Source organism: Macaca thibetana, chromosome 10, assembly GCF_024542745.1.
Source record: "Macaca thibetana thibetana isolate TM-01 chromosome 10, ASM2454274v1, whole genome shotgun sequence".
Classification (NCBI taxonomy): Eukaryota; Metazoa; Chordata; class Mammalia; order Primates; family Cercopithecidae; genus Macaca; species Macaca thibetana.
In genome coordinates this window covers 72567787-72582325 of record NC_065587.1, presented here as the reverse complement: position 1 = coordinate 72582325, position 14539 = coordinate 72567787, and the positions used below count along the sequence as shown (strand labels likewise).

Genomic DNA, 14539 nt, shown 5'->3' with positions numbered 1-14539 from the left:
TGGCTCATGCCTGTAATCTCAGGATTTGGGGAGGCCAAGGCAGGTGGATTAGGAGGTCAGGAGTTCAAGACCAGCCTGGCCAATATAGTGAAACCCCATCTCTACTAAAAATACAAAAATTAGCAAGGCATGGTGGCATGCATCTGTAATCCCAGCTACTCGGGAGGCTGAGGCAGGAGAATTGCTTGAACCTGGGAGGCGGAGGTTGCAGTGAGCTGAGATCGCACCACTGCACTCCAGCCTGGGCAACAGAGCAAGACTCCGTCTTGGGAGAAAAAAAAAAAAAACCAGATGCGGTGGCTCATGCCTGTAATCCCAGCACTTTGGGAGGTCAAGGTTGGCGGATCACCTGAGGTCGGGAGTTCGAGACCAGCCTGACCACCATGGAGAAACCCCATCTCTACTAAAAATAACAAAATTAGCCAGGCGTGGAGGCGCATGCCTGTAATCCCAGCTACTTGGGAGGCTGAGGCAGGAAAATTGCTTGAACCCAGGAGGTGAAGGTTGCCATGAGCCGAGATTGCACCATTGCACTCCAGCCTGGGCAACAAGAGCGAGACTCTATCTCAAAAGAAAAAAAAAAAAAAGAAAGGAATCAGGGACTACAGCGAGGCTGAGGAAGGAGAACCACTTGAACCCAGGAGGCAGAGGTTGCAGTGAGCCAAAGTCACGCCACTGCACTCCAGCCTGGGCAACTGAGCAAGACTCTGTCTCAAAAAAAAAAGAAAAAAGAAGGAATTGGGGGTTCTCCTCATGATGAAAGAGGCTTGGGTGCTCTTGGGTATACCCCCCGCCCCAGCCATAGGTCCAAAAGCTGTTCTGATGTGGGTCCACTCCTCAAGAGTGACAAGCATCACTTGGCAAGGGGGCAAGAGTGGGAGGGAGACAGCAGTTGGAGGACAAGGTAGCAAGGAAGGAGGGGGAGTGTGGAGGAGGCCTCGTAGGCCTCTAGCCACCCACACCATGTCAGCAGTCACTCTTCTCTGTCCCCAGGCATCCTGGGACCCAGTGGCTTTCTCCTCCCCATGACTGTCATTGCTCACTGACCCCTGCCCTGATGCTGCTGCCTCAGCCCCTCCCCTTTGCCACCACCCCTCATCAGGCCCTACCACAGCCATTGTATTGTATTCAGGGGGTCACTATTTTTTTCTCTTTTTTTTTTTTTTTTTGAGGCGGAGTCTCACTGTTGTCCAGGCTGGAGTACAATGGCACAATCTCAGTTCACTGCAACCTCCACCTCCCCAGTTTAAGCAATTCTCCTGCCTCAGCCTCCCAAGTAGCTGGGATTACAGGCTTGCACCACCACGCCCAGCTAATTTCTTTGTATTTTTAGTAGAGATGGGGTTTCACCATATTGGCCAGGCTGGTCTCGAACTCCTGACCTTGTGATCTGCCTGCCTTGGCCTCCCAAAGTGCTGGGATTACAGGTGTGAGCCACTGCACCCAGCGAGGGGAATCACTATTAATCTCCACACATGAAGAGTCACATTTAAAAAGAAGGAAGGAGAAACAGGAAGAGAGGAGGGGAGGAAGGGAGGGAGGGAGGGAGGAAAAAGCGAGGAAGAGAAAAAGGAAAGAAAAGTAAGCATGAGAGCCAGACGCGGTGGCTCACACCTATGATCCCAGCACTCTGGGAGGCCGATCGCTTCAGCCCAGGAGTTCAAGACCAGCCTGGGCAACATAGTGAGACCTCATCTCTAAAAAAAATTTAAAAATTAGCCAGGTATAGTTGCCCATGCCTGTAGTCCCAGCTACTCTGGAGGCTGAGGTAGAAGGGTCACTTGAGCCCAGGAGGTCAAGGCTGCAGTGAGCTATGATTATACCACTGCACTCCAGCCTGGGTGACAGAGCAAGACTCTGTCTCTAAAAGGGGGGAAAAAAAAAGGAGAAAGAGAAAGAAAAGATAAACATGGATGTCCCACAGCTATAAATGTGACCAGGGTCTCGGGGGTTACCTCTAGTTTGAAATATAAATAGGGCTGGCTTGATTTTTCTTCCCAAGTCTTTTCTTTTGTTTTTTTTTTTTTTTTTTTTTTTGAGATGGAGTCTCGCTGTCGCCCAGGCTGGAGTGCAGTGGTGCGATCTTGGCTTACTGCAACCTCTGCCTCCCTGGTTCAAGCAATTCTCCTGCCTCAGCCTCCCGAGTAGCTGGGACAACACGCCCGGCTAATTTTTTGTATTTTTAGTAGAGACAGGGTTTCATCGTTTTAGCCAGGATGGTCTCCATCTCCTGACCTCATGACCTGCCTGCTTCAGCCTCCCAAAGTTCTGGATTACAGGCGTGACACCCCGCGCCCAGCCTCTTCCCATGTCTTGATCTCACTCAGGATCAAACTCAATCTCACCAGATCCCCTCCAAGCACTCAGAGTGGCAGGGACACTGAGAGGGACTTAAGGAATAACTGGGCAGTTGGTAGAGGGCGTTGAAGGCTCTCAAGGTAAACCAGGGGACGGGAAGAGAAGGTGGAGAGAGGGAGGATGAATGAGTAGGTGGGGGAGAAGAAATGAGGAAGGGTGGGAGGCGAACGCTACAGCCATGAAAGTTAGAGGAGACCCCATGTGCTGGGCATACAGGAAGTGCCTAGCCCAGCTCAGTACTCAACACGCATCATCCTGCGGTATCACCCACTGCAGCCCCCCGCGGCAGATGCTGCCATGAACTTCATTTTACAGAGGAGAGGCCTGAGGCTCAGGGAAATTAAGGGACTTGGCCAAAAGGACACAGCTGGTAAGTGGCTCAGCCTGGATCTACACCCAGGTTTATCCATCGCTTCACAGTGATGAAAAAGAGGATGACAGAGAAAGGCAGGAGGTACAGGGAGAGGGGAAGGGAGAGCAGAGGCCAGGGAGTAGGCCAGGGGTCCAGGAGGAGGGCCAGGGCAGGACACTTACGAGGCTGGTAGCTCTGGTAGACACAGGCCACTTCGTCCGCAAGATCAGCTAGCTCACAGTCCCTCAGCGCCGCAATGAAGGACTCAACCCAGCCGGGCCGCCGCTGAAGGGTACTGAAGAGATGCCAGAGGGTGTCCCGGTTCCCTGAGAGTGTGCAGGTGGCCCGCAGTCGATCCTGGAAGACACAATGCCACTGTCCGGCTCAAGCCAGGCGGCCCCAGCCACTTACCCACCCAGAATGAAGCCACAGCAGGGGGGGTGGGGCGCCAAGAAAGCCAGAAGAGCAAGGTGGCCACATGAAACTGAATCAGAGCCCAGGACAGGGCCAGGTATGGAGTGAGGAAGAGCAATTAGCAGCCACATCAATAAAGGCAGCTGCTGGAAACTGACAATTAAGTATGTCCTGGACTCTCCATTAAGGGCTTTGCATGTATCATCTTATTTAATGCCATTATTATCCCCACTATACTAATAAGGAAACTGAGGCTTAGCAGAAGCAAAGTACTATAGCAAAGATCCTACAACAGTGGGGCAGGAATCCAAACCCAGTTAATCTGATACAAAAGCCTTGGATTTATATGGCCCCCAGGGCAAAAAGAAAGGTTTGGATTAGGAGAGAAGGAAAAGGTAAATAGCAAAAGTATGATGAAAGGGGCAAAAGAAGGAAAGGGAGGGGGCCGACAATAAGAAACAAGGAAGCTGAGAGTGCTGGGGAGATTCTGGGCAGATGACAGTGGCTGCAGTTTTTTTTCTTTTTTCGAGACTGAGTCCCGCTCCGTCGCCCAGGCTGGAGTGCAGTGGCACGATCTCACCTTACTGCAACCTCTGCCTCCTGGGTTCAAGCTATTCTCCTGCCTCGGTCTCCCAAGTAGCTGGGATTATAGGTGCCCACCACCACACCCGGCTAATTTTTTTGTATTTTTAGTAGGGACGTGGTTTCCCCATGTTAGACAGGCTGGTCTCAAACTCCTGACCTCAGGTGATCCGCCCACCTTGGCCTCCCAAAGTGCTGGGATTACAGGCGTGAGCCACTGTGCCCAGCCCTAGAGTTTTTATGTCTATCTGAATTCCCACATTAAAAACAAGCAACCAGATAGCAGAAACAAAAACCCACAGAATCCTGCAGGAGCTAGATTTTTAGAAAAAGGAAAATAGCCAGGCGCGGTAGCTCACACCTGTAATCCCAGCACTTTGGAAGGCCAAGGATCACGAGGTCAGGAGTTCGAGACCAGCCTGACCAACATGGTGAAACCCCGTCTCTACTAAAAATACAAAAATTAGCTGGGCATGGTGGCACGTGCCTGTAATCCCAGCTACTCAGGAGGCTAAAGCAGGAGAATCGCTTGAACCCAGAAGGCAGAGGTTGCGGTAACCCGAGATGGCACCACTGCACTCCAGCCCAGAAGACAGAGCGAGACTCTATCTCAAAAAAAAAAAAAAAAAAAAAAGCCGGGCACGGTGGCTCAAGCCTGTAATCCCAGCACTTTGGGAGGCCGAGACGGGCGGATCACGAGGTCAGGAGATCGAGACCATCCTGGCTAACACGGTGAAACCCCGTCTTTACTAAAAAATACAAAAAAAAAATAGCCGGGCGAGGTGGCGGGCGCCTGTAGTCCCAGCTACTCGGGAGGCTGAGGCAGGAGAATGGCGTAAACCCGGGAGGCGGAGCTTACAGTGAGCTGAGATCCGGCCACTGCACTCCAGCCTGGGCCACAGAGTGAGACTCCGTCTCAAAAAAAAAAAAAAAAAAACAAAAACAAAAACAAAACAAAACAAAACAAAATATTGTACCACTGCACTCCAGCCTGAGTGACAAGAGCAAGACTCGGTCTCAAAAATAAAAATAAAGACCAGCCTGGCCAACATGGTGAAACTCTGTCTCTACTAAAAATACAAAACTAGCTGGGCGTGGTGGCTTATGCCTGTAATCCCAGCACTTTGGGAGGCCAGGCGGGCGGATCATGAGGTCAGGAGATCGAGACCATCCTGGCTAACACGGTGAAACCCAGTCTCTACTAAAAGTACAAAAAATTAGTCGGGCATGGTGGCAGGCGCCTATAGTCCCAGCTACTCGGGAGGCTGAGGCAGGAGAATGTTGTGAACCCGGGAGGCAGAGCTCGCAGTGAGCCGAGACTGCGCCACTGCACTCCAGCCTGGAACAGAGTGAGACTCCGTCTCAAAAAAAAAAAAAAAAAAAACAAAACTAGCCAGGTGTGGTGCCATGCGCCTGTAACCCCAGCTACTCAGGAGGCTGAGGCGCGAGAATCACTTGAACCCGGGAGGCGGAGGTTGCAGTGAACTGAGATCACACCACTGCACTCCAACCTGGGCAACTGAGTGAGACTCTGTCTCAAAAAAAATTTTTTAAAGAAAATAAAACCCACAGAAAATATTTACTACAAAACAAGATATCCCTATAAACCCCAAAATACAAGAGGGAGGGGCAAACCCCAAACAGACCTGCATACTAACACGATCTGTGTGGGAGGACACCAGAGACAGCAATGGGGCTCCTGAGAAATCTGAGGACAGGAGGCCCCAAAAGAGCCAACAGGTACCCTCTGGAGCACAGGGGTCCAATCTGAGAATAGCAGCTACAACGGGGAGGGGTTGTGCCCGTTTCACCAGCTAGTGAGTGCCAGGGGCCTGCAGCAAGTTCTGTTGGGGCTAGAGCGACCTGGCTCCTGCCTGCTCTCAAACCTGAGTCCCAGCGCTGTGCCTGGACAGGGCCCCATGACAAGGAGAATGGAGTCAAAACTGAGCAGGACAAGGAAGGGCAAGAGAGATGAAGGAAATAGGAGGTTCCAAAAAAAGTGGGCAAGTGGACCAGAGCCAGGAAATCTCAGCGAGCCAGTGCCATGTTTTTGAGCAGTGTACAAAAACAACACAACGGGGAGTTCGGCGAAGTCAGCAATGCCACCCCGAGCCACACTTCATCCAAAAGTTAGAAAAGCAGCAACGGCGCTCACGCCTGTAATCCCAGCACTTTCGGAGGCTGAGGCAGGTGGATCACGAGGTCAAGAGATCGAGACCATCCTGGCCAACATGGGGAAACCCCGTCTCTATTAAAAACACAAAAATTAGCTGGGCGTGGTGGCACACACCTGTAATCCCAGCTACTCGGGAAGCTGAGGCAGGAGAATCACTTGAACCTGGGAGGCGGAGGTTGCAGTGAGCCAAGATCATGCCACTGCACTCCAGCCTGGCGACAGAGTGAGGCTCTGTCTCAAAAAAAAATGAAAAGCAGCAAGGACAAGGAGCAAGACACAGCAAGAGGCAGAAGGAAGGAGCCAGCCTTGGCTTGGGTGAGGAACTAGGATAGGGCTGAGCTTTGAATTCCACAGTCCTGCCCCCAGGCCAGTATCCGGTTGTCACTTCCCTTGCTCACCTGGTCTCTTGCTGTGAGGCAGGGCAGGTAAGGCAGAATCTCTACAACATCCACATTGCAAAAATTGCTGAAATTGCGGCAGATATACTTATAGGTCTTGTCTTCAGCAAACGGCATTGCTGCTCAGATTCTAGAGAGAGGGCTCTGGCCCCGTGAAGGGTGGATGGACTGAGAGGAAACGAGACTGGAAGAAAACAGAATCACACATGACAACAGGGTTGGGAGTGGGGCTGGACAAAAGGCAATTCTTTCTCAACTTTTTGGAATTTTTGTTTTCTTTTTTTTTTTTTTTTTGAGACGGAGTCTCACGCTGTTGCCCAGGCTGGAGTGCAGTGGCGCGATCTCGGCTCACTGCAAGCTCCGCCTCCCGGGTTCCTGCCATTCTCCTGCCTCAGCCTCCTGAGTAGCTGGGACTACAGGCGCCCGCCACCGCGCCCGGCTTTTTTTTTTGTATTTTTAGTAGAGACGGGGTTTCACTGTGGTCTCGATCTCCTGACCTTGTGATCCGCCCGCCTCGGCCTCCCAAAGTGCTGGGATTACAGGCTTGAGCCACCGCGCCCGGCCTGGAATTTTTGTTTTCTTTCATCTTGAATTTCTTCTTCTTTTTCTTCTTTTTTTTTTTTTTTTTTTTTTTTTTTTTTTTTGAGACTGAGTCTCACTCTGTCGCCCAGGCTGGAGTGCAGTGGCGCGATGTTGGCTCACTGCAACCTCTGCCTCCTGGGTTCAATTGACTCTTACCTCAGCCTCCTTCCCCAGTAGCTGGGATTACAGGTGCCCACCACCATGCCCAGCTAATATTTGTATTTTTAGTAGAGATGGGGTTTCACCATGTTGGCAGGCTGGTCACGGACTCCTGACCTCAAGTGATCCACCTGCCTCAGCCTCCCAAGTTTGGAGATTACAGGCGTGAGCCACCACACCCGGCTTTTTTTTCTTTTTCTTTTTCTTTTTTAAGAGACGGGGTCTCAGGCTGGGCACAATGGTTCATGCCTATAATCCCAGCACTTTGGGAGGCCAAGTTGGGGGATTACCTGAGGTTGGGAGTTGGAGACCAGCCTGACCAACATGGAGAAACCCCGTCTCTACTAAAAATACAACAACAACAACAACAAATTAGCTGGGCATGGTGGTGCATGCCTGTAGTCCCAGCTACTCGGGAGGTTGAGGCAGGAGAATTGCTTGAACCTGGGAGGCAGAGGTTGCGGTGAGCCGAGACCACGCCATTGCACTCCAGCCTGGGCAACAAGAGCGAAACTCCATCTCAAAAACAAACCAACCAACCAAAAAAGAGATGGGGTCTCACTCTGTCACCCAGGTTGGGTGCAGTGGTGCAATCATACTTCACTGCAGCCTCAAATTTCTGGGCTCAAGCAATCCTCCTGCCTCAGCGTCCCAGGTAGCTGGAACTACAAACTTGCGCCACTATGCCCAGCTAATTTTTATATTATTTCTAGAGACAGGGTCTCATGATGTTGCCCAGGCCTCAAGCGATCCTCCTGCCTCAGCCTGTCAAGTAGGTCAGATTACAAGTGCCAGCCAATGTGCCCAGCCATCTTTAATTTATTTTTTTGAGACGGAGTCTTGCACTGTTGCCCAGGCTGGAGTGCAGTGGTGCAATCTCGGCTCACTGCAAGCTCAGCCTCCCGGGTTCACGCCATTCTCCTGCCTCAGCCTCCCCAGGAGCTGGGACTACACGCGCTCGCCAACACGCCCAGCTAATTTTTTTTTTTTTTTTTTTTTGAGACGGAGTCTTGCTCTGTCACCCAGGCTGGAGTGCAGAGGCGCGGTGTCGGCTTACTGCAAGCTCCGCCTCCCGGGTTCACTCCATTCTCCCGTCTCAGCCTCCCCAGTAGCTGGGACTACAGGCACCCGCCACTACGCCCGGCTAATTTTTTTATATTTTTAGTAGAGACGGGGTTTCACCTGTGTAGCCAGGATGGTCTCGATCTCCTGACCTCGTGATCCACCCACCTCGGCCTCCCAAAGTGCTGGGATTACAGGCGTGAGCCACCGCGCCCGGCCACGCCCAGCTAATTTTTTTGTATTTTTATTGGAGACGGGGTTTCACCGTTTTAGCCAGGATGGTCTCGATCTCCTGACCTCATGATCCGCCCGCCTCGACCTCCCAAAGTGCTGGGATTACAGGCGTGAGCCACTGCGCCCGGCCGCCATCTTTAATTTCTTTAAACATCCTATTTTATTACTGCCTGGGTCTCTCCAAAATTCCTGCAGAAGCCGGGCGCGGTGGCTCACGCCTGTAACCCCAAGACTTTGGGAGGCCGAAGCGGGTGGATTACGAGGTCAGGAGTTTAATTCCAACCTGGCCAAGATGGTGAAACCCCGTCTCTACTAAAAATACAAAAAAATTAGCCGGGCATGGTGGTGGGTGCCTGCAATCCCAGCTATTGAGGAAGCTGAGGCAGAGAATTGCTTGAACCCAAGAGGTGGAGGTTGCAGTGAGCCGAGATCATGCCACTACACTCCAGCCTGGGTCACAGAGTGAGACTCCATCTCAAAAAAAAATTCCTGCAGAATTTGCTAAAAATGAATTGATGACCACCAGCTACTCAAGAAGCTAGGGCAGGAGGATCGCTTGAGTCCAGGTGTTCAAGGCCAGCCTGGGCAACACAGCGAGACCCTGTCTCTAAAAAAATAAAAATAAAAATAATTGATGACCAAAAAGAATCAGATCCAGAACACCTAGGGCTCATTTCTTCCCTGCAGGGTGGTCAGCACTGGGGAGGTCTGCATGTACCCCTAGCACATGTGGTGGAGGATCTGTATGTGACCCTAGTTTCTGTGCCTATAAATGTCCTGACTCTAAGGCCCTCAAGCTGATAGCAAGAGGGCTATACCTAAACGTGCTGCTGCTTTGGGACACACTGAAAAAATAAAAAGCGAACCCCAACATGATAATACTAGGATCATCCTACTTTGAAGAAGAAATTGAGGTACGCTTGCTAGTTAGTAGAAGAGGAAAGAACTGAGATCTTCAGGTCAGCTTCTTTCCATGACGTGGCTGCAGGCCCACCATTAAAGCCTGCTACACATACATTCTGTTTTTTCTTTTTTGAGACAGTTCCACTCTTGTTGCCAAGGCTGGTGTACAATGGCTCAATCTCGGCTCACAGCAACCTCCACCCTCCGGGTTCAAGCGATTCTCCTGCCTCGGCCTCCTGAGTAGCTGGAATTACAGGCATGCACCACCACACCTGGTTAATTTTGTGTTTTTAGTAGAGACAGGGTTTCTCCATGTTGGTCACGCTGATCTTAAACTCCTGACCTCAGATGATCTGCCTGCTTTGGCCTCCCAAAGTGCTGGGATTACAGGCATGAGCCACCATGCCCGGCCCACATACATTCTTAAGATAGGAGACTGAGTTCCATGACTTGAACTCACTGTGTGTCCTGGGCAAGTTAACAGTTTCCAGACTTCCTCACCCTTAAAATGGCTCAGATACCTTGTTTTGACAATACAGTAATTCAGCCTTATAAGCTTTCTTTTTTTTTTTTTTTTTTTTTTTTTTTTTTTTGAGACAGAGTCTCCCTGTCACCCAGGCTGGAGTGCAGTGGTGTGATCTCAGCTCACTGCAGCCTCCATCGCCCATTTTCAAGCAATTCTCCTGCCTCAGCCTCCAGAGTAGCTGGGATTACACGCACCCACGATCATGCCTGGCTAATTTGTTTGTTTGTTTGTTTGTTGTTGTTGTTTTTGAGACAGAGTCTCGCTCTGTTGCCCAGGCTGGAGTGCAGTGGCATAATCTCAGCTCACTGCAACCTCTGCTTCTCGGGTTCAAGCAATTCTCCTACCTCAGCCTCCCGAGTAGCTGGGATTATGGGTACACGCCACCATGCCTGGATAATTTTTATATTTTTAGTAGAGATGGGGTTTTGTATGTTTTAATGTTGGCCAGGCCAGTCCTGAACTCCTGACCTCAGGTGATCTGCCCGCCTTGGTCTCCCAAGGTGCTAGGATTACAGGCGCAAGCCAACGCGCCTGGCCAATTTTTGTATTTTTTAATAGAGACAGGGTTTCACCAACGTTGGCCAGGCTGGTCTCAAACTCCTGACCTCAAGTGATCCTCTTGCCTTGGCCTCCCACATTGCTGAGCCACTGTGGAAGCTTAATTTTTTTTTTTCTTTCTTTTTTTTTTTTTTGAGATGGAGTTTCACTCTTGTTTCCCAGGCTGGAGTGCAATGGTGCGATCTCAGCTCACTGCAACCTCCGCCTCCCGGGTTCAAGTGGTTCTCCTGCCTCAGCCTCCCGAGTAGCTAGGATTACAGGCATGCGCCATCATACCCAGCTAATTTTGTATTTTTAGTAGAGACAGGGTTTCACCATGTTGTTCAGGCTGGTCTCAAACTCCCCACCTCAGGTGATCCGCTCACCTCGGCCTCCCAAAGTGCTGAGATTACAGGCGTGAGCCACCGCGCCTAGCAGCTTAAAAATTTTTAAGTGCCTCAAATATAAGCAATTGCTGCCAGTTGTTTATGTAGGAGTTACCACAATTTGCAATTATAGATGTATTTGCTTGTTACTTTTTTGCCTCCCCCATCAGGGAGTGTTGCAGGGAATAAAAGGGATAAGGTCTATGCCACATCCAATTTATATTCTAATAGGTTGGGACAAATAACAGATCAGTAAATCAACACCCAAATAAGAATTCCAGATAGCAATAAAGGTTCTAAAGAAAATAAAGCAGGTGATGAGACAGAGCCCCTGGAGACAGGCATGCTACTTGAACTAGGGGGTCAAAGAAGCCTTTTTGAACTAGCATTCAGAACACAGTTGAGCCGTTCTCAGGCTCTGAGAAGATTGGTGCTTTAGGCAAAGGGTATGGTAAATGCAAAAATCCTAAAATGGGAATGAGCTTGGCATGTTTGAAGAACAGAAAGCAGGTCAGTGTGGTCTAGGTTAAGAAAGCTAGGGATGGCTGGGTGCAGTGGCTCACGCCTGTAATCTCAGCACTTTGCGAGGCCTAGGTGGGTGGATCACCTGAGCTCAGGAGTTCGAGACCAGCCTCGCCAACATGGTGAAACCCTTTCTTTACTAAAAATACAAAAATTGGCTGGGCGCAGTGGCTCACGCCTGTAATCCCAGCACTTTGGGAGGCCGAGGCGGGCGGATCACGAGGTCAGGAGATCGAGACCATCCTGGCTAACACGGTGAAACCCCATCTCTACTAAAAACTTCAAAAAATTAGCCAGGTGCAGTGGTGGGCGCCTGTAGTCCCAGCTACTCGGGAGGCTGAGGCAGGAGAATGGTGTGAACCCAGGAGGTGGAACTTGCAGTGAGCCGAGATCGCGCCACTGCACTCCAGCCCCGGGACAGAGCGAGACTCCGTCTCAAAAAATAAATAAATAAATAAATAAAAATTAAAATTAAAATAAAATAAAATAAAAATACAAAAATTAGCATAGTGGTGGGTGCCTGTAATCCCAGCTACTCAGGAGGCTGAGGCAGGAGAACTGCTTGAACCCAGGAGGCAGAGGTTGCAGTGAGCCAAAATCGTGCCCATTGCACTCCAGCCTGGGTGACAAGAGCAAAACTCCATCAAAAAAAAAAAAGCAAGCAAGCAAGCTAGGGAAAGGGGCAGAGATTGTCAAGGTCAAGGAGGTGGCAGGGGCCACTCATGTAGAGTGCTATAAGAAAGGACTCTGGGTTTTAGTTGGTGTGAAACAGGGAACCACTGGAAGGTTCTGGCAGGGAAAGAAGAGGATCTGATTTGCGTTAAAGACTTCTCTGGTGGTTGTGAGGACGGACTTTGGAGGGGCCAGGATGAAAACTGGGAGACCAGTCAGGAGGCCACAGCCCAGGAGACAGGATGATTATGGTCAGGATGGGAACCACAGAGATGGAAGGAGGCAGCCAGATTCCTGGTGTTTTGAGGGTGTAGGAGATAAGGGAGAGAAAAGAAGGATGACTCCTTGGGCACTGGATGGATGGAAGGTGCCCTTTTACCAAGCCAAAGAAGCCAGGGGAGGAGCAGTGGCTCAGAAGGAACTCCAGAACTCAGGTCTGAACAAGTGAAGCTTGAGATGCTATTGGATTCCAAGTGGGTTGTCAGGGAGGGAAGGAGACAGGAGAGGACCAAATGGGCATCAGGCAGGCATGAAACCTCTCTCAGGAGGCAGTGCTGCAAGCAGACAGCATCTAAAAGCTGCTGGGCCACCAGACCCTCCTCACAGGGGAAACAGTCTTGTCACTGGCCTCAGAACCTCACATGCACGACTTGCTTTGCCAACCACCAGGCGCTGCTGCATTCCTCCTGGGGCAAGTACTAATGACAGGTCGGGAGAGTCAGGAAGGTGAGGTGGGGGTCCTCTGAGCCTTCAAGAAATAAGCAAAGAACAACTCTGTGGGAGTTAACAGACTCCTTTCTCGGCCAGGCATGGTGGCTCATGCCTGCAATTCCAGCATTTTGGGAGGCCAAGGCGGGCAGATCACTTGAGGTCAGGAGTTTGAGACCAGCCTGGCCAACATGGTGAAACCCAGTCTCTACTAAAAATGCAAAAATTAGCCAGGCGTGGTATCAGACACCTGTAATCCCTGCTACTTGGGAAGCTAAGGCATGAGAATCTCTAAACCCAGGAGGCGGAGGTTGCAGTGAGCCCAGATTGGGCTGCTGCGCTCCAGCCTGGGCAAGAGAGTGAGACTCCATTTCAAAAAAAAAAGACTCCTTTCTCCTTCCTTTCTCATGGCATCAGCCAGGTACCAGGAAGCAGTCAGATGAAGCACTCTTCTGCATTCCAGCCTAAGCCACAGATGGAGGAGAAGGGACGATGTGGCCCAACCAAAAGGAAAGGAAGCCCACATTTGTTCACATTTATGGAGGGCGCACTGCAGACAGGCACATCCTAAGGTTCTTTCAGTTAAACCTTCCCCAATCCCGTGACAGGGAAAGTGATGCCAAGGTGCACAGCTGGCCAAAGGCTAGCACAGGATTTGAACCCAGAAACTGCTGCCTCACTGTAGCCAGTCATAAACCTTGCAGGGCACAGAGACCCCTGCAGCAAGAGAGACCCACACAGTCACCTGCCTTCAAGCCCAAAGAGGACCCAAGGTCACTTGGTGGAGGGGAGGCTGAGGGTGCACTTGGGAGGAAGCAACATTTAGTACAAACATTAACCCTGCCCTCACATGGCTGCCACAGGCCCCAGGTCGCTGGCTGTCCTCCTAGATATTTTTGAGGCTTCACGGCTTCCATACAGAGAATGCCTTTTTCGTGTTTTTGGTTTGATTGTTTTCCTGGCACCTCCCTCCCATCTGAGAAGGAAGGAGGTGACAGAGTGTTCCCGATGCAGCAAAGTTTCCGACCTGATTGTCCAGAGGCTCTGAGTGCATCCCGGAAATAAATACCCACCCCCACCAAAGGCACAGGCCTCACAGCCTCGGATCGGATTCCTGGGCGAGACCCAGGTCCGCTGAGGGCGGGGAGGCTGTTCTGAGCTGGTGTCGCCGCCAAGAACTGTCCAGACCCAGGGGAGGGCAGCAGCACTCGACCTCAAGGCGCAACTAGTCGAGGCTCCGCCCCAACTTAGCGTCACCCTGGGCCCGCGGGCGGCAGGAAGAGGTCAGCGGCCGCTGCCCGTCCCCTTCTAGCCCTACTTTTCCCCTAGCCGGAGCAGACGCCCAGCGCCACCCACCCCCTTTTCCCTGGATGCTGGATGCGGCGCCTGGAGCCCTCAATGTTCCCGAACCCCGTGCGCCACAGGGCCGACTCTTCCGGAGCCCCGCACGCCCTGTCCCCTCCTGGGCCCCCGCGGCCCCAGACCCAGGGCGTCCCGGCGGACTCGGTACTGCCGCTGCAGCCACCTTCCCTAAAGGCGTCCGTGCGTGCTGAGCCGAGAGGACCCATCGCCCGGGCAGCGATCTTACCTCGAGTAGCCCCGACCCTGAGACCTGGCGACCGCCGCCCGGGGCCCAAGACCCCTCCCTGGGCGAGGGGGCGGGGCGGGCAGGGCGCGCGGCTATTGGTCACGTGGAGGGGCAGGGCTACTCGGCCGCGCGTGGTTGGCTGGCGGCGCAGGCCGCGGCGCGGCGGGGGCGGGCACTGGGCCTTGGTTTGCTGGTCGAGAAGCGCTAGGCTGGGCACCGAGAACCGACCGGATTTTCTGCTGAGGGCGCGTAGTCTCGAGCAACTTCCAGGGGAAGTCCAGTGTCCGTCCAGAAACCAGGCAGGCGGCCGGCCTCGAAGTCCTCAGGGGGCTGAGAATTCCATCCCCACGCTTCCCAAGTGAAACAGCCCCTCCTTCCGC

At 51.9% G+C, this 14539-nt stretch overlaps 1 protein-coding gene across 4 annotated transcripts in view; it reads right to left on the bottom strand.

Moving 5' to 3' along the window:
- MAVS (mitochondrial antiviral signaling protein) overlaps window positions 1-14539 on the bottom strand; it is a 47114-nt gene that overhangs the window by 15070 nt on the left and 17505 nt on the right. Inside the window, exons 1-3 of one of the 4 annotated variants that reach the window (XM_050745229.1) lie at window positions 14160-14264; window positions 6281-6464; window positions 2893-3067 (exon numbers count right to left, since the gene is read on the bottom strand). In XM_050745229.1, the coding sequence (XP_050601186.1) occupies window positions 2893-3067; window positions 6281-6397 (292 nt within the window). In that variant the 5' untranslated portion in view covers window positions 6398-6464; window positions 14160-14264. Of the gene's footprint in view, window positions 1-2892; window positions 3068-6280; window positions 6465-14159; window positions 14265-14539 lie in introns of those variants that run through there. The other 3 variants (XM_050745231.1, XM_050745230.1, XM_050745232.1) reach the window with 3 other exon arrangements.